The 20,417-nt window shown below is 42.4% G+C and overlaps 1 protein-coding gene across 2 annotated transcripts in view; it reads right to left on the bottom strand.

Annotated features, from left to right (window-relative positions):
- The window catches only part of arhgap10 (Rho GTPase activating protein 10), a 203,980-nt gene that overhangs the window by 76,439 nt on the left and 107,124 nt on the right, over positions 1-20,417 (bottom strand). For both annotated transcript variants that reach the window (XM_039750226.1, XM_039750227.1), the window contains exon 5: positions 4,258-4,359. In XM_039750226.1, the coding sequence (XP_039606160.1) occupies positions 4,258-4,359 (102 nt within the window). The remainder of the gene's footprint in view (positions 1-4,257; positions 4,360-20,417) is intronic.

Genomic DNA, 20,417 nt, shown 5'->3' with positions numbered 1-20,417 from the left:
CTTGCGAAATCCATCCATCCATCCCACTATATCCTAACTACAGGGTCATGGGGGTCTGCTGGAGCCAATCCCAGCCAACACAGGGCGCAAGGCAAGAAACAAACCCCGGGCAGGGTGCCAGCTCACCGCATCTTGCAAAATCCCTCAGTGGAATTTTATAATAAACTAGGGGGCTTTGCCCCCTGCTCGCTTCGCTTGCCAACCCCTGTGTTTGTTTTTCCGGATACACACTTTTAAGATTTCTTTTTTCTTTGAATTGTTGCTATTTCATTAGTTTTACTTTTATTTCAGATCTTCTGTAAAAACAATATTTGGAATCTTTCAAGTCCCAACGTGCTGAATCTTTTTAATGAGGTCAGTGAGACTTGTGTTTAATGACTTTGTACCATAATTCAGGATAGGTTTCTCTGTTTGGAGTTTCAGCACAGACAAAACAATCTCCATCATCAGCAGTTAATAATTTTTTTTTGCAAAGTAACCAATAAATGCGTGTGAGGTAAACTCTGTTTTTGAAATTCTCTTGACTTAAACTTCAAAGCCTTACAATATTTACATACTTCTGACATATCACCTGTGTCCATATATTCGATCCCTATTCGCCTTCTTGTTATTTCTCCAAGTAATAATTTCTCTTTCTTTGCACTAATGCGATGTTTACGGTCTTTCTTCTGACCCTGTCGTTTTTTTCTGCTTTCATATTCTATATCTTGCTCTGCATGTGTTTCGCCCCACGTCTATTTTTGAGTCTTTTAAATTCCAGTTTTCATTTTCTCTAACCTGCTCTGCATGTGTTTGGCCCCCTTGTTTTTTAACCTCTTTATGACGTTTTACTTTGTTTTCTACTCTTTGTCTTTTATTTCTGACCTCGCTTTGTCCTGCTTTTTTTTCCCCAATGACACCTGGTCTGTGGTGATTACTTTCCCTTTTTCAAGTAATACTTTGTTTGTTTGTGCTACTGTGATCTTTACTTTGTTTTTTTTATACTTTCTAATTTTCCTATTTTCATATTCTTTAACTTTCTCCACATGTGTATCGCGCCGCTTTTTTATTTTTTTGAGCCTTTTGAATTCCACTGCTTTCATAATCTCTAACCTGCTCTACATGTGCTTAGCGCCAATGTTTGTGAACGTCTTTATGAAGTTCTACTTTGTCTTTTACTCTGTCTTTTAATTCTGAGCCCGATTGGATGTGCTTTTTTTTTCAATTCCACTTGTTCCGGGCTAATTATTACTTTCCTTATTTTCTGAATTTGCACCTAGATTATTCTTTTTCTTTTTTGTCTCTCCAATGCTTTTGTGTCCCTTTTCTCCGCGCTGCTTTCCTCTTGTGTCACTCCCATGTGTGTAATTATTAACAGTATTCATTATTTAAACTAAATTCAAGATTTATCTGTAAAATGTAACATACAGTTATATGAAAAGGTTTGTGAGCCCCTGTCAGCCTGTATAATAATTGACTCTCCTTCCAACAAAACAGATCACAGTGGTATGTCTGTCATTTCCTAGGAGTACTGCGGTGTTTTCCGATCAAAGATTTTTAGTGACGCAGTATTTAGTTGTATGAAATTAAATCAAATATGAAAAACTGGCTGTGCACAAATGTGGGTCCCCTTGTCATTGTGCTGATTTGAATGCCTGTCACTGCTCAGTGCTGATTACTTGGTTGGATGAGCTCGTCAAGCCTTGAACTTCATAGACAGGAGTGTCCAGTCACGAGTGGTCAAAGGTATTTAAGGTGGTCAGTTACAAGTTGTGCTTCCTTCCCTTTGACTCTCCTCTGACGAGTGACAGACAGCATGGGATCCTCAAAGCAACTCTCAAAAGATCTGAAAACAAAGATTGTTGAGTCTCCTGGTTTAGGGGAAGGCTACAAAAAGCCATCTCAGAGGTTTAAACTGTCAGTTTCAACTGTAAGGAATGGAATCAGGAAATGGAAGGCCACAGGCACAGTTGCTGTTAAACTCAGCAGGTCTGGCAGGCCAAGAAAAATACAGGAGTGGCACATGAGCAGGATTGTGAGAATGGTGACAGACAAGCCACAGATCACCTCCAAAGACCTGCAAGAACATCTCGCTGCTGATGGTGTATCTGTACATCGTTCTACAATTCAGCGCAATCTTCACAAAGAACATCTGTATGGCAGGGTGATGAGAGAGAAGCCCTTTCTGCACTCACACCACAAACAGAGTCACTTGTTGTATCAAATGCTCATTTAGACAAGTCAGATTCATTAAGAACAAAGTGCTTTGGACTGATGAGACAAGAATTGAGTTATTTGGTCAGAACAAAAAGCGCTTTGCATGACGGAAGAAGAACAGCGCATTGCAAGAAAAACACCTGCTACCTCCTGTCAAATGTGGTGGAGGTCCCATCATGCTGTGGGGCTGTGTGGCTAGTTCAGGGACTGGGGTCCTTGTTAAAGTCGAGGGTCGGATGAATTCAACCCAATATCAACAAATTCTTCAGGATAATGCTCAAGCATCAGTCACAAAGTTGAAGATACTAAGCAGGGGTTGGATATTCCAACAAGACAATGACCCAAAACACAGTTCGAAACCTACAAAGGCAAAGAGAGAAGGACAATGTTCTGGAATGGCCGTCACAGTCCCCTGACTTGAATATATTCGGAAATCTATGGGATGATTTGAAGCAGGCTGTCCATCAAATTGAACTGAAATGGAGAGATTTGGTATGAAGAATGGTCAGAAATCCCTCCATCCAGAATCCAGACACTCATCACAGGCTATAGGAGGACAGCATCTGGAGGCTCAAAGGAGCAAAAGGAGGCTCAACTAAGTACTGATGTCATATCTCTGTTGCCCACATTTATGCACCTGTCTAATTTTGTTATGCATATTGCATATTTTCTGTTAATCCAATACACTTAATGTCACTGCTGAAATCCTACTGTGTCCATAAGGCATGTCAGATATTAAAAGGAAGTTGCTATTTTAAAAGCTCAGCCAATGAAAAACAAAAATCCAAAGAATTAAGAGGGGTTCCCAAACTTTTTCATATGACTGTATATACTTTAATGCATTTCATCATTAAAGTGATATCAAGTATAAATCTAAGGTTTCTAAATGTGCAGAGAGCTAGAGTATCATACATTTAATGTGTTCTGTGTGGTGATCTATTGCTGTTTGCCGCTGCTGTCAGGTCAGGAGGAAGCCCCAGAAAAAAAAAGATGGCCCAAAAGATGGCATGTGAGACTTTTAAAATGTATTCTGTCATGACAATGGGGAATATGTGACCCTTGAATATAAAAGCATCACAAACGCATCTGTATGTCGGCACTTTGCTTCATCACATCGAACCATTCATCAAACATCGAAGCGCGCACATCGATCTCGCAGGATCCGCATAGCGGCTTTCTGTCACACGTAGACAGTAAACAGAGACTCTGACGTCACGTTCCAACATTTATCACACTGCGCCCCCCGACTTTTTGCTGGTACAGTACTGCAATTCACACACCTGCTCAGAGGACACGTCAAATGAACGCAGTGAACGCGTGGCAGCCATGATGTGTGCGCGTCCGCGCTTCGAGCGCGAAGTATAAACGAGCCCTTACACTCCAACCCAATTCTTTCACTACCTCCACATTATGGGTGGGAGTTGATTTGAACTGAGTTCTGTCAAGTTTGACTTGCTTGTATGGAATGTTACTTGCCTTTAATAAATTCAATAAAAATAGATGGTGAAACATAACCCGGCTGGGAGGCCAGCCTGAAGGAAGGACAGGGAGATCATTCAAGCTATATATGTGGCAGCAACCCGGGAGGGCAGGTACACTAAGGGACACCCACGGGGCCTGCTGGGAGTTGTAGTGCCAGACAGTAGCCCTGTTAGGGTTCCTGGGTTCCAGCAAGGGGTGCTAATAGGAGGTGAGTTTCTGCTATGCCCTGGCACCAGAACTACTCCCGCGTCCAAGGAAAAAAGGAACCTCTCTGCTATATCCGGGCAAGTCGGAGTCGGAAGGAAGGAGGACAAGGCTCACCTAGAGGTGTGGAGGAGAGGGAAGAGAGAAATAAAAGAGGAATTGTGTGTACTGGAGAGCCACTGTGAAGGTACTGGTGATAATAATTCATTTATTTGAACTTGTGTTTGTGTCTGGAATTTGGGAGGCGTCATCGCCCCCTACTGGTCACAAAACAAAGTAGAAAATTTAGAGTCTAACAAAGTCTCTTAAAGTCCCCCATTTGAAAGAAGAAAGAAAATTAAAAAAAAACTTTCAAAAACAACACTAAAAGGTCACCTCCTGGAGCTGTTGGTCCTTCTTCTTGGCTGACAAATTGAGAAGCTTGTCCAAGGCTGTGCAGTACTTCTCTGTTTCCTTCTCGTATTTCTTCCTTTCTTCCTAGAAGACACAAAACAAGGCCGCATTAAGTCATTTTACTTTTGTTGTTCCACTTTGATCGTGTCGCTTTAAGGCAATTCTATCATACGTGGACATGAAGCTATAATAAACTCACCTAAAGGATTATTAGGAACCCCATACTAATACGGTGTTTGACCTTCAGAACTGCCTTAATTCTACGTGGCATTGATTCAACAAGGTGCTGGAAGCATTCTTTAGAAATGTTGGCCCATATTGATAGGATAGCATCTTGCAGTTGATGGAGATGCAGAATGACCACGACTCTTCCTAGAGCTGACCGTCTGGCCAATTTGAGCAATTGTGGGAGATGGGCCTGGGTTAGCGAGGTGAGTTAGATCCCAGTCGTACCTCTGGCTGAGCTCCGGACAACAATGTTTTGGAGAAGGGATGGAACTTCCAGAAGGACAGCCACCAGTACAACACTTCACTCTTCTGGGCTTTATGTCAGACTGGCCAGATGATACATGAAAGCTCCCTTGGAGTTTGCAAACAGACCTTAAAGGACCGTCAGACACAAGACTCTCTGGTCTGATAAAACCAAGACTGAACTGTTTGGCCTCAGTTCTGAGAGTCGTGTCTGGAGGAAACCAGGAGCCACTCGTCACCTGTGCAATACCAGTAAAGCAGGGTGGTGGCAGCATCACGCCGTGGGGTTGTTTATAAGTGGCAGGTACTGGCAGACCAGACAGGGTTGAGGGAAAGCCGAAAGGAGTAAATAAGTACAGAGATGTGCTTCATGAATACCTGCTCCAAAGTTCTTTAAACATAAGAATCAAAGACTTGGAAGGTTCACCTTTCAACAGGACAATACCAAAACAACTCGGGAGGAGTAGCTTAGGGACAACTTTATGAATGTTCTTGAGTGGCCCCAGGCAAACAACAACAACATTTCTTTCTATGGCACGTTATCATACAAATGGTGTAGCTCAAAGTGCTTTACAAGATGAAGAAAGAAAATATATACACTCACCTAAAGGATTATTAGGACCACCATACTAATACGGTGTTTGACCCCCTTTCGCCTTCAGAACTGCCTTAATTCTACGTCGCATTGATTCAACAAGGTGCTGCTGAAAGCTTTCTTTAGACATGTTGGCCCATATTGATAGGATAGCATCTTGCAGTTGATGGAGATTTTTGGAATGCACATCCAGGGCACGAAGCTCCCGTTCCACCACATCCCAAAGATGCTCTATTGGGTTGAGATCTGGTGACTGTGGGGGCCATTTTAGTACAGTGAACTCATTGTCATGTTCAAGAAACCAATTTGAAATGATTCGAGCTTTGTGACATGGTGCATTATCCTGCTGGAAGTAGCCATCAGAGGATGGGTACATGGTGGTCATGAAGGGATGGACATGGTCAGAAACAATGCTCAGGTAGCCCGTGGCATTTAAACGATGCCCAATTGGCACTAAGGGGCCTAAAGTGTGCCAAGAAAACATCCCCCACACCACTACACCACCACCACCAGCCTGCACAGTGGTAACAAGGCATGATGGATCCATGTTCTCATTCTGTTTACGCCAAATTGTGACTGCCATGTGATTGGTTGATTAAATAATTGCATTAATGAGAAATTGAACAGGTGTTCCTAATAATCCTTTAGGTGAGTGTATATATTATAGAACTCTCTGCCTGTCCGTCCATCCATCCACTTACCGAATCCACTTAATTTTAAGAGTTCCAGACACGCAGACCCTTCAGACCCCTTCACTTGTTCTCATTGTGTTACGCTGCAGCTTTTATGCCGTTTACATTCATTTTTACCCCTCATCAGGTTAACACTCAGATACCCCAGAATGGCAAAACGAAAACAGGCTTTTAGACATTGGATCTCACTGACACAAGTATTCAGACCCTTCACTGGGTACTTACTGTATATACTCTCAAATAAGTCGGGTCTTGAAAACCAAAAAAAGACCCCGAATTACACGCCCGTTCAAGAATATGACACTTTAAAAAAATATATATATATTTTATTGACCTTTGCAGAGTCAATGGAGACTCTAATCGGGAGTCTTGAGAGACTGAGTGAGGAGTCGGAGTGTCCTGGTTAAAAACCAAAGATCCAGGCCTTTAATGACCTCTTGGGATCGGCCATCAGCAGTGTGTCTGTCTGCGGTGAGAGTGTCGACCTCGTCGAGAGGTTTACTTACCTCAGCAGTGACATTCATGTGTCTGGTGACTCTTCCTGTGAAGTCAGTAAATGGATTGGGAGAGCATGGGGGGTCATGAAGTCGCTGGAAAGGGGTGTGTGGTACTCCTGATATTTATGCCAAAGGACGAAGGGCCCAAAACATGTGGCCCAGTGAGGCCTGAGCTCGATTGCAGCGTTTGCAGGTTGTCTCTCGCCCTGGAAACATTTTGGACAATTTTAAGCGAGACAGATGTGCTCGGTATATCATTTTGAGTTGAATTATTGTATGCTTTGCACATATGGAGCTCGAGTGAATTCTGTGCATTGCTACCTTCCACTTATTTTCTGAGATGTTGGTTGAGAGATCCGTTTCCCGCTGTACTCTGGGAGCTTTGAATGGGAGGGACTGTAAAATGTTTTAATATATTACGGAATACATCTTCTTGCCTCCTCCTGCAACAAATTTTGTTGCATCAGTGCAGTTACCAATTTCTTTCGCCACTTCAACGACTTTTCATTTCAAACCAGTTTAATATTTTCTTCTGATCAAACGCTCCATTGTAGATAAGGGATGCTCTTACGATAAAGGTGTAGGAGGGTGTGAAATACAAAAAATGCAAAACAGTGCAAACATCACTTCAGAATAGTTCATTAGAACACCCTGGACGAGAACAGGTCCTTCAGCCCAACAAAGCTCGCCAGTCTTTTCCACTTATTTCTTCCAAAAAACATCAAGTTGAGTTTTGAAAGTCCATAAAGTCTTACTGTCTACCACACTACTTGATCGCTTATTCCAAATGTCTATCGTTCTTTGTGTAAAGAAAAACTTTGTAATGTTTGTGTGCCATTTACCCTTCACAAGTTTTCAACTGTGTCCCCGTGTTCTTGATGAACTCATTTTAAAGTCACCATCTCGGTCCACTGGACTGATTCCCTTCATAATGGTAAACACTTCGCTCAGGTCTCCTCTTCATCTTCTTTTCCTAAAACTGTAAAGCAGGGGTGCCAACACTTTTCGCCTTGCGAGCTACTTTTAAAATGACCAGGTCGAGATGATCTACCTACATTAAAAATTATATATATATATACAGTAATCCCTCCTCGATCGATAGGTGAAAATCCGCGAAGTAGAAACCATATGTTTGTATAGTTATTTTTATATATTTTAAGCCCTTATAAACTCTCCCACACTGTTAACATTATTAGAGCCCTCTAGACATGAAATAACACCCTTTAGTCAAAAGTTTAAACTGTGCTCCATGACAAGACAGAGATGACAGTTCTTTCTCACAATTAAAAGAATGCAAACATATCTTCTCTTTAAAGGAATGTGTGTCAGGAGCGGAGAATGTCAAAGAGAGAGCGAGAGAAAAGCAAACAATCCAAAAATCAATACGTGCTGTTGGGCTTTTAAGTATGCGCACCGCGATAAAGCAGCCGTAAAGAAGAGAGCAATGTGAAGGTAGTCTTTCAGCATTTTTTAGAGTAGCCTCCGTATCTTCAAGGCAAACAGCCCCTCTGCTCACATCTCCTCCGTCAGGCGCAGAGAAAGACAGAGGGAGTGAGAAAAGCAAACAATCAAGCACCGCGTGGGAAGCACATCGTATATCATTGAGGAATTTTAGTTAATATGCAATACATGCTCTGATTGGGTAGCTTCTAAGCCATCCGCCAATAGCGTCCCTTGTATGAAATCAACTGGGCAAACAAACTGAGGATGCGTGTAGCATAAATTAAAAGACCCATTGTCCAGAAATCCATGAACCAGCGAAAAATCTGTGATATATATTTAGATATGCTTACATTTAAAATCTGCGATGGAGTGAAGCCACGAAAGTCGAAGGGCGATATAGCGAGGGATTACTGTACACATATACAAATACATATATATATACATATACATATACATATATATATACATATATATATACACATATACATATATATACACATATATGTGTATATAATTTATTTAAAATAATTTAATAAAATTTATTAAAAATAAAAAAACTGAGAAAGCACATGTCCACAAGTATTCACAGCCTTTGCCATGAAGCTCCAAATTGAGCTCAGGTGCATCCTGTTTCCCCTGATCCTCCTTGAGATGTTTCTGCAGCTTCATTGGAGTCCACCTGTGGTCAATTCAGTTGATGTGACCTGCTTTGGAAAGGCACACACCTGTCTATAGAAGGTCCCACAGTTGACAGTTCATGTCAGAGCACAAACCAAGCATGAAGTCAAAGGAATTGTCTGTAGACCTCAGACACAGGATTGTCTCCAGGCACAAATCTGGGGAAGGTTACAGAAAAATGTCTGCTGCTTTGAAGGTCCCAATGAGCACAGTGGCCTCCATCATCCGTAAGTGGAAGAAGTTCAAAACCACCAGGACTCTTCCTACAGCTGGCCGGGCATCTAAACTGAGCAATCGGGGGAGAAGGGCCTTAGTCAGGGAGGTGACCAAGAACCTGATGGTCACTCTGTCAGAGCTCCAGAGGTCCTCTGTGGAGAGAGGAGAACCTTCCAGAAGGACAACCATCTCTGCAGCAATCCACTGTGCGGAAGCCTGGGTGCCAAGCCGGGTTTTTAAAGGATTGTTTTTCTATCTTATTCCTTTTTAAACCTCCACGTTTGCTTTATGGATTATTTATTTAATGAAGATTTCTGTTGAATCACTGCACTGTTTACTTTGAACACTGATTTTGATTGACTGTTTTAAATAAAAGCACTGGGCACTGTGCCATTACCCACATTCTATGGAAAATTGTGTTGCCCCGCGGCTAAGTCGGATCTGTTTTGTTTGAATGAATTTTAAGGCATACATTTTTTGACTTATACACAAGTATCAATGGTATATGACCAACATTATAAAATACCGGAAATTATACAGTAAAATCAAGCCCGATTTATCTGCGGGAGAACTTAATCACGAGTATATACTGTAGCTGAAGCCCCTCTGGCTAGAAGTATCCAGCTGCAGAAAGGACAGGTTTTAGCCTCTGGACAGATCCGCGCACCACAGACACTGTGCAGATCGTGAAGAGCAGCTTACTACATAAGCACAAGCGTGCGTTCGTTCTTGAAGGATGGAAAACATTTGCCTATTCAAGTATTTTTTTAACGTGAATTTCCCCTTGGGATTAATAAAGTATCTATCTATCTATAAGGCGGGATGGATCCCTGATTTCATGTTGTTGACCCCACCATCTGAATGTCACAGCAGAAATCGAGACTCATCAGACCAGGTGACATTTTTCCAGTCTTCTAATGTTCACTTTTGTCGAGCCCATGTGAATGATCACCTCAGTTGCCAGTTCTTATCTGACAGGAGTGTCAACCGCTGTGGTCTCCTGCTGCTGTAGCCCACCTGCTTCAAGGTTTGATGTGTTGTGTGTTCAGAGCTGCTCTTATGCCTACCTTGTTTGTAACGAGTGCTTATTTGAGTTCCTGTTGCCTTTCTATCAGCTCAGACCAGTCTGGCCATTCTCCGCTGACCTCTGACCCATTGAACTGCCGCTCACTGATATTTCCCCTTTTTCAGATCTTTCTCTGTAAACCCTAGAAATGGTTCTGCGTGACAATCCCAGTAGATCAGCAGTTTGTGAAATTCTCAGAGAAGCCCGTCTGGCGCCAACAGCCATGCCACGTTCAAAGTCACTTCAGTCCCCTTTCTTCTCCATTCTGATGCTCGGTTTGAACTTCAGCAGGTTGTCATGACAACGTCTGCAGGCTGAAATGCACTGAGCTACTGCCACGTGATTGGCTGATGAGATACTTGCATTAACGAGCTGTCAAACAGGCGTACCTAATAAAGTGGCCAGTGTGTGTCCGCTGTAGTGCCGTTTTAAATACGCCTACCCAGCATGCATGTGTTCTGTTTATATCGAAAGCATTTGCTTGACAGTCCATATTTTTACGGCACAATGCATCTCAATTTGCTCGAACGTTGGGCCGTTTAATTTTGGACTGGTCTGTGTTTTATACATTGTAATGTGATTTTTAAGGTCAATAAAACTCGAATACGAAAGAAATTACAAGGAAGTGCTGTCCCTAATGATCCCTTAATGGAGGTGCCTGAATCTGTGACCGGAGGATGACCCGAGAAAGTAACGTCATTAGCTGGCATGGAGAGGAGAAACAGGAGCACGTCCATTAGGAGGCCCGCTTAATATTCTCAAATTGACATTTATTGTTATTATTATGTTTATTATAATGAATTAAAATCTAATATTCAGTCCATTCGTTCTAAAATTTAGGTAATTATTCTGCTCCTCTAATGATGCCTGGTCCAGAGATTTTTCTTTCCTGGTGCCCAATGCTTGCTGTGATAGGCACCAGCTTCCCTGCGTACTAACGGGTTAAGAAGATGGATGGATAGATGGAAGGAAGGAAGGATTCCATTCATCCATTATAGGGTTTAGTGTGTAATATCATCCATTTCTAAATTAGGCTTATTGAAATGCTGGTTAAGAAAGGACATGAAAAGAGTCATCTCTAGATATGGCACTAGCCGTGGCACCACAGTCCAGCCATCTCCTGAATGACCTTTGAATTGTCTCCATTCAGAGACAATTCTGACAGTACAGAGTGCAAGGCTGTCAACGGGCACACGCATTGAACAGTGTCACGCGTGTTGCGGGCTCATTTGTGGTAAGCGATACCACCCCCGGGCAAGTGGGGGCGCCGTTGCTAACAGTTTTGTCTCTGATTTCACCTGCAGTGGCTGGGACGACACCCAGTGAGGGCAAGTGACTCTGCCCTTAACACCCGGATCACTAGAAAAGCCTGGATGCCCACAGAGAGAGTGGTCTTAATCTGGACTCGGAACGTCAAACAGGACTGAGCTCCTGGACAAGACCTGCGTCTCCTGAGCTGTTAAACAACAGGAGGACTGCCTTTTATTTCTGTTACCTCTGCCAGTTTTGCACTATTGAGCGTCTATTTTCTTTAATAATATCTAAATACGGATTAAATGGGGTGACCAGGCTGGGACAGCAACACTTCGAGTGTCCTTCCACCCGTCCACAACAGGTTATAAAGGTCCATTAAGCTAACAGGGGTGGCGTGTTGTTGCAGTGGTCTGTGCCACTTTTCATCGGACCCTGGGCGTTGTCCATGTGGAGTCTGCGTGTTCCTACCACGTCACTGTCGATGTGTCTATGCGTGGGCCCTGCAATGGACTGGGGTCCTTTTCAGGATTGTTTCCTGCGTTGCACCCAGTGCTGCCAGGGTACACACCAGCACCTTGAACTGAATCAAGCAGGTTTGAGAAAGGACACCGTACCATACTATACCACACAAGAGGGCTCCCCATAATTGGCAATTTCAAAAACATGCAAACCGAATATCATGTAACAAGTTAATAAGCCCTGTCAAACTTACAGACATTTATTTACATAATATTACTGGGTAAACAGTTAGAAACTATTCCTAGAAACAGAAATGACTATGACCTCATTCTCAGAATAACTTAATTAAATCAGAAAGCAAATCAATTCATTTCTGAGTTTCCCCTTTGGATTAATTAAGTTTATCTAATCTAATCTCATTTAATAAAGAACTCACTTGGACTCAGTGGGTTTGAAAAATAAACAAATCCACCGTAATAAAAGGAGAAGATACTGTATATGTGTGTTGGTCTGGTTGCTATGTGTCTGTCATTCCAATAGATGGCACATCACAAACATTTGCAGCAATGCATTACATTTGGCATTCTAACAGATGGCACATCACAAACATTTGTAGTAATAAAATGCATTACATTTCTCATTCCAACAGACGGCACATCACAAACATCCATCCATCCATTTTCTAACCCACTGAATCCGAATACAGGGTCACGGGGGTCTGCTGGAGCCAATCCCAGCCAACACAGGGCACAAGGCAGGAACCAATCCTGGGCTGGGTGCCAACCCACCGCAGGACACACACAAACACACCCACACACCAAGCACACACTAGGGCCAATGTAGAATCGCCAATCCACCTAACCTGCATGTCTTTGGATTGTGGGAGGAAACCGGAGCGCCCGGAGGAAACCCACGCAGACACGGGGAGAACCTGCAAACTCCACGCAGGGAGGACCCGAGAAGTAAACACCAGGTCTCCTAACTGCGAGGCAGCAGCGCTACCACTGCGCCACCGTGCCGCCCTAAAGAAATGGGTTGTTCTCTTCACACGGCTGCAGTGTGCTGGGTTCGAACCCCACACCTCTGCTCTTTACCGGGTGGACTGAAGCAGCTTATCTAACTCGGTGAGCTACTCCTCTATCACAAACATTTGTAGTAATAAAATGCATTACATTTCTCATTCCAACAGATGGCACATCACAAACATTTCTAGTAATAAAATGTATAGCATTTGTCATTCCAACAGATGGTGCATCACTAACATTTGCAGTGATAAAATGCATTGCATCTGTCACTCCAAAAGATGTCACATCACAAACATTTGTAAAAAAAAAAAAAAAGCATTGCTTTTGTTATTCCAACAAACGGCACATCACAAACATTTGTAGCAATAAAATGCATTGTATTTGTCATTCCAACAGATGGTGCATCACAAACGTTTGTAGTAATAAAATTTATTGCAATCCTCAATCCAACTGATAGCACATCACTAATATTTGTAGTAATAAAATATATTGCATTTGCCATTCCAACAGATGGCACGTCTCAGGCATTTGTAATAATAAAGCACATTGCATCTGTCATTCCAACAGATGGTGCATCACAAACATTTGTAGTAATAAAATGCGGTGCATTTGTCATTCCAATACATTCCTGATTTAAGTTGTGCTACCTGTCTAAAATAGGTTGAAATCTAAGCAATCAACACAGATCTTGACATTAACATTTGCAGTGCACCATCTATTGGAATTTAATTTGAAATGCATGTAGTAGTAAAATGCATTTAATCACAAACATTTCTACTGATAAAATGTATCGCATTTGTAATTTCAACAGATGGTGCATCACTAACATTAACGCACTGTCTGGCAGATGATGTACAAATGGAGGAAACAAGTCACATGATTCTCATTCATTTGATTTGTGAGCTGAATCATCATCCAGCAACAAGTCACACAACTTTCATTCAGTTGGTTTGTGAATGCATCATTACCTAAGAATGAGTCGCATGATTATTGCTCATTTGACTCATGAACCGAGTGTCATTACCCACCAATGAGTCACGTGAGTAATGAACAAATCATTACCAGAGGAAGTGTCACCTGGTTCTCATTCATTTGATTCATGAATAAATTGTTACCCGAGAACGAGTTGCACAATTCTTACTCATTTGATTTGCAAACTGAAACTGAACAAGTCACACAATTCTCATTCATTTTATTCGTGAACTAGATCATTACCGACCAAAGAGTCACATGATTTTGATTCTGGAGATTCATGAAAGAATCATTACCTGAGAACGAGTCATATTATTCTCATTCATTTCATTAATGAATGGTTACCCACCTGCAAAATTAACTTCTTATTTTAGTTATGCATTTTAATTGTGTCTGCAAGTTTTTGTGTACTGAAACAAAACAATTTCATATTAATTACCTCTGTTATTCGTTATATATATACACACACACACACATATACATACATATATAGTATCTCACAAAAGTGAGTACACCCCTTACATTTTTGTAAATATTTTATTCTATCTTTTCATGGGACAACACTGAAGATATGACACTTTGATCCAATGTCAAGTAGTCCGTGTACAGCTTGTATCACAGTGTAAGTTTGTTGTTCCCTCAAAATTACTGAACACACAGCCATTAATGTCTAAACCACTGGCAACAAAAGTGAGCACAACGGCGACCGAGCTGCAGGCTATGGCCGTATATATGTATGTCAGTAGGTTCCAGTTATGACCGTTACACGTAGAATTTCGAAATGAAACCTGCCCAACTTTTGTAAGTCTGCCAAATTTCAGCCTTCTACCTACACGGGAAGTTGGAGAATTAGTGACGAGTCAGTGAGTGAGTGAGGGCTTTGCCTTTTATTAGTATAGATATATACTGTATGTAGTGAAAAGTCAAGCAAAACGACCCCTTTTATTGGCTAACTAAAAAGAATATAATATGCAAGCTTTCGAGGCAACTCAGGCCCCTTCTTCAGGCAAGATGTAACAAACATACAGGGCGAGTCAAAATGATGTAAACACTAATGGATTATTTTTATTTCTCGACCACAGCTTTCCAGGTCGATGGATACTCCACGGTGGACCATTGCCTTGGCCTCCACACTCCCCTGATTTGACGCTTTGTGATTTCTGGTAATGGGGTATGGTGAAGGAGCGCAGGAAAGTTCGTGAAATCAATGACCTAACGGACAGCATATGGACTGTGGTATCATCTATTCCCTGCGAAATGTGTGCCCGGGCTTTAAATGGTACTGTCACTTGTTGTTACAACTTTGTGTGTTGCACATGATGGCGAACAGGTTGAGACATTCCTGTAAATCATCTTGCACATATGAAGTATACTTTGTGTATATACACACACCCACACTATCTATCTATCTATATCTATATATATATATATATATATATATATTGTGGTACCCGGCTGGGTATATATTTTTGGATACGCTTATACAGCGAAACAATGAAATCACAAGCGCACAAACGCGTAGATCCTAATGCTACTGGGGAACAAGGAACACTGAATGACCTGATGGACTGGCAGCGTCAGCTTGGGTGAATCCCCGAGTCGAGGCGGACCGGGAAACGCCTCACGCAGAACCACAGCCTGGCTCGTGGCTCGTTACGCTAGCCAATGCTCGTTTTAGATCTGAATTTTTCGCTCATACTTTCCTCTTATCTTGAATTTCTCGTATACAGAGGTGATCGTTTCTAGAGATTCCACTGTATATATATATATATATATATATATATATATATATATATATATATATATATATAGTGAGATTTGACCGGACACCACCGGTCGGAGACCACATCTTTAAAAAAGTCACACGTTTCTTAAACATTAAATGAACACAGTCCCAAACACGACACACAATGCTCACAGCAATAATCACCACAATTCCTTCTTTCTCTCAGTCCTTGGCCACCTGTCTCCTCCAGGGGACCTTCATCCAGCTCCAACTCCCGACTCTAGCTCTCCGACTGTTAAGAGGTGGGCCCTTTTATTCCCGCCCGGATGCATTCCAGGTGGCAGAAAACGAACTTCCGGCAGCACTTCCGGGAGTGGCGGAAGTGCTGCCCTTTGCCCCGGAAGCACTCCGAGCGTCCCTGGCAGGTTCCTCCGCCATCTTGCAGAGTGTGGCGGAAGTAAAGTTCTCCCGGGTTCTAGGAGGCTTAAGGCGCCCCCTGGCGAGTTGGAAAGTCTCTCCTCTCCCGTGGTCCTCTCCTGCTCCAGGGCGGTTGTGTCCTCCTGACCTGGAAGCTTTTAATGTCTCTATTCGGTCCCTCCAGACATCCCGGCCAGGTAAGAACACCAGACATCTGTGACAATATATACATATATGTATATATTGTGCTGGATGGCCAGGACTCTTGCCCAACTGGGAAGCCTCCATGCTGGAAGGACCTCCCCCAGAGTGCTAGCCTAGCCTAGCCTCGGACTCCTGCAAGGCTTCATGGGAGTTGTAGTTTGGTGCAGTCCTGCTGGAATCCATGGGCGCCGCCAGGGGGTGCCAGAGCGGGTGCTGAGCCCTGGAGAGCAGCTCTTCTGCCACACCCGGAAGTGCTGCCAGAATTAGATCAACGAGCACCTGGAGCATTTTCCGGGTGTCTTATAAGAGGAGGCAGCAGCCACTAATCGGGAGGAGGGAGACGAAGCTTGCTGAGGAGGACAAGGAGATAGGAAAGAGTATAAAGCAAAGAAAGAATATTGTGCTGTGATTGTGCTTGAGACTATGTCGTTGTGCTTGTGGGAGACGAGGAAGACGTTCCCCACAAGAGTGAAGAAAATAAAATCGGTGTGCTTTTGTACTTGTGCCTCCTGCGTCTGGTTGGGGCAGTGGGAGCTCCCCCTATTGGCCACACTATATATACATATATACTTACTTACAGACATACATACACACAAAATAATGTATGAATTACTAAATTATAAATTTATGATGTAATCAGTGGGGACAACCCCCTACACAACCCCCCTCTCCTTGCCCCAAATTTATATATTTGGCAGGGTCTAATCCTAAAAATGTAACAAACAAATCAAAGGAATCAATTCCCTAAAGCAGGTAGTTCAAAAGAGTCAAATCAGTAAAGTGAATCTAAATGCCCACCACAACCGGTGATGACATGCCATCCATGACCCCCTCATGTTACCCTTAACAACCACATTCGAAGGTCCTAAAATGGTGACCCCCTAAACAAAATGTTGTGTGGCGAAATAACTAAAAAAAAAAAAAAATAACACAAAGCAACACTGTATTTGCACTGAAGTAAAACATACATATGACCATTGGATTCCTTAGTCTCTAAACAGCCCACTGCAACCACCCCCCAAAGCAATATATTAGTCACTTTTAAAGCCCCAAAAACTGTCTAGGAAAATTAAAAATGAGAGATAAATCCATTGTAGGACCCAGATTGTACAGAACACTGGCACAAAGGAAGTGCTTGTTGTGCCACAATCTGGCCAGCAGAGGGCACCGCCAAACTGCCAGATGTTCAGAGTCTTGAAAGGCCGCATTCATTTTGACTGAATTGTGTTACAGTACAGTGACTGGATAACCAACTTGTTTTACTTTACTGGCTAATTTGATTATTTGGGTAAAGATTTCAGTTGGCTGCAGGAAATTAGCAGCAAATCCAAAGGTCAGGAAGGCATTTTCAATAGCAAGACCCCACCTAGGGTGAGGATGTGGCCGCTCACAAAAAATAGGCAAGTTAGCTGGCCAGCAAGGATGTGGCATACATTTAGTCCTTCGATGAGGAGGTAGGTTTCGCATTTTCATTCATGCTGAATATGTCACATCACTGAGCAACAGCATCCTGTTTTTCGTTCATATTCTCTTTTGACTGTTTCATTTGGAAATCCCCAGGCCTTTGACACATAACTGAGGAAACCAACAGCAATGCTGCCTGAAAGTGACTCGGAGGTGTTAAAGAGAAGGGGCACTGCGAGGAACGCAACCTTCACAGAGTGTACAGAGGACTCAGAAAGTGTTCAGCCCCCTTCGCTTTCTGCACTTCATTGTGTTATAGATTTCATTTCACAAATTCATAAATGACAGATAGATAGATGATATATTCACAGTGGCTCTAAAATCCATACTGACCCCTACTCTCTCTTCTGTTTCTTTTTCCGGTTTCTTTGTGGTGGCGGCCTGCGCCACCACCACCTACTCAAAGCATCATGATGCACCAACATTGATGGACTGAAAGCCAGAAGTCTACGTGACCATCATCATCAGGTCCTTCCATGAAAACCCTAAATACAAAGAGGACTGTTTGACTTATGTTAGGTAGATTGCCCAGAGGGGACTGGGTGGTCTCTTGGTCTGGAATCCCCACAGATTTTATTTTTTTCTCCAGCCTTTGGAGTTTTTTTTGTTTTTTCTGTCCACCATGGCCATCGGACCTTACTCTTATTCTATGTTAATTAATGTTGACTTATGTTTATTTTTTATTGTGTCTTATATTTTTCTATTCATTTTGTAAAGCACTTTGAGCTACATTTTTTTGTATGAATATGTGCTATATAAATAAATGTCGATTGATTGATTGATTGATGAAAGACGCCTCACGCCTGGACAAACTTGTTAAGAAGGCAGGCTCCATTGTAGGATTAAAGTTGGACAGTTTAACATCTGTGGCAGAGCGACGGGCACTGAGCAGACTCCTGTCAATCATGAAGAATCCACTGCATCCACTGAACAGGATCATCTCCAGACAGAGGAGCAGCTTCAGTGACAGACTTTTGTCACCGTCCTGCTCCACTGGCTAACATGACTCAAAGTTATTGTCTGCTTTTTTATTTTTTTCATTTTTATTACTATTTAATTTAATATATTTTTTTTTTGTATCAGTATACTGCTGCTGGATTATGTGAATTTCCCCTATCTAGATTAGATATGAAAGTATCTATCTATCTAGATAGATAGATATGATAATAGATAGATAGATATAGATAGATAGATAGATAGATAGATAGATAGATAGGCACTATATAGATGATAGATAGCATAGATAGACAGATATGATAGATAGATAGATAGATAGATAGATAGATAGATAGATAGATATGAAAGGCACTATAATAGATAGATAGATAGATAGATAGATAGATAGATAGATAGATAGATAGATAGATATGAAAGGCACTATATGATAGATAGATAGATAGATAGATAGATAGATAGATAGATAGATAGATAGATAGATAGATAGATAGATAGATAGATAGATAGATAGATAGATAGATAGATAGATAGATGAAAGAAATAATATGATACTGACGCTCGTGGGCAGTCGTGACTTTGTCTTGAGAGAGGTGAACAAGCGCACGAGTCGTATTCTAAACAAAGGTCGTATACCAAGTTGAACTTATTCCAAAGTGGATGTATATCAATGTACCACTGTGTATATATATATATTTATAGCGGGATATATTTATAGGATATAGCGGGTTGGATAATGGATGGATGGATGGATATTTATGCAATATATATATATATATATATATATATATATATATATGTATATATTGTCAGGGATGCCAGGGGCCATAACCTGGCCGGGATGCCATGAGGGACCGGATGTGGGTCTGAGCCCACCCTGGATCACGTGGGAGCTGCCATCCAGGTTGTTCTGGGGGCCACGGGTCGAGGGCATGGAAGCCCTACCCTGTAGGGGCCCGTGGTCACCGCCAGGAGCGCCCAATGCCTTGGGACCTGTTACCCCAGCACTTCCGCCACACCAGGAAGTGCTGGGGGGAAGACTTTGGATGATACCCGCTGGGGCGTGGCTAGAGGAGGAATGCCGGGAACACCTGGGGCTCATCCGGGGACTGCATAAAAGGGGCCGTCTCCCTTCATTCGAGGCTGGAGTCGGGAGGCGGAAGGACAAAGGTCAGGAGAGCTGTGGAGGCGGCCCGAAGAAAAGGCATTGAGTGGCCAGGACTGTGTTTGGGGGTTTGTTTGTGCACTGAACTGGATGTGTGTGACCAATTAAATACTTGTAAATATTGTAAATAAACGTGTGGTGGTTGAGAAACAACATGTCCGCCTGTCTGTGTCCGGGCCGGGTTCACAATATATATATATATATATATATATATATATATATATATATATATATACACACACACACACACACACACACACACATACACTAGGGGGCTCCGCCCCCTACTTGCTTCGCTCGCCCACCCCTGGGTTTGTTTTACCGGATATACAATTTAAAGGGATTGTTATTTTCATGAGAATTGTTACATATGCATTATTTTCACTTTTACTTTAAAACTTTTGTATAAACAATACTTGTCCTTTATTTCCGGCCCTGTGCGTGGTGAGATCTCTTTCTCGCAGGACATATAACGCTGCTGGCGTTGTGAAGGAGGGGTGGCTGAACACACACTAAGGAGAAGCAATTGGATCATCTGCTGGCGAGCTGCGCATTCTGTTTGTCGCACTACGCGTCAATCATTTCAAAGCCTGTACAGCAGCTGTCCTTTTGCCACTTCTCGTCTCTGCCGCTCACGTTGTGAATGGGGAGGGTCTGGCTGAACGCATGCTAAGGAGAAGCGGTCGGATCATCTGCTGGCTTGCTGCTGCGTGTTCTGCTTGTCGTTTGTCGTTGTTTTAAGAGCTGGGAACACATGAAGCGTGTCTGCCAAAAGCATTCCAACAACTGCTTGGTTAGATGTCCGTGAACTCGTTTTAAATGTTGTCTCACTGCCTTGTCTCGC

The sequence above is a fragment of the Polypterus senegalus genome, chromosome 4 (genome assembly GCF_016835505.1).
Source record: "Polypterus senegalus isolate Bchr_013 chromosome 4, ASM1683550v1, whole genome shotgun sequence".
Lineage (NCBI taxonomy): Eukaryota > Metazoa > Chordata > Cladistia > Polypteriformes > Polypteridae > Polypterus > Polypterus senegalus.
The sequence above is the reverse complement of the archived record's forward strand: the minus strand, read 5'-3'. Positions and strand labels throughout refer to the sequence as shown.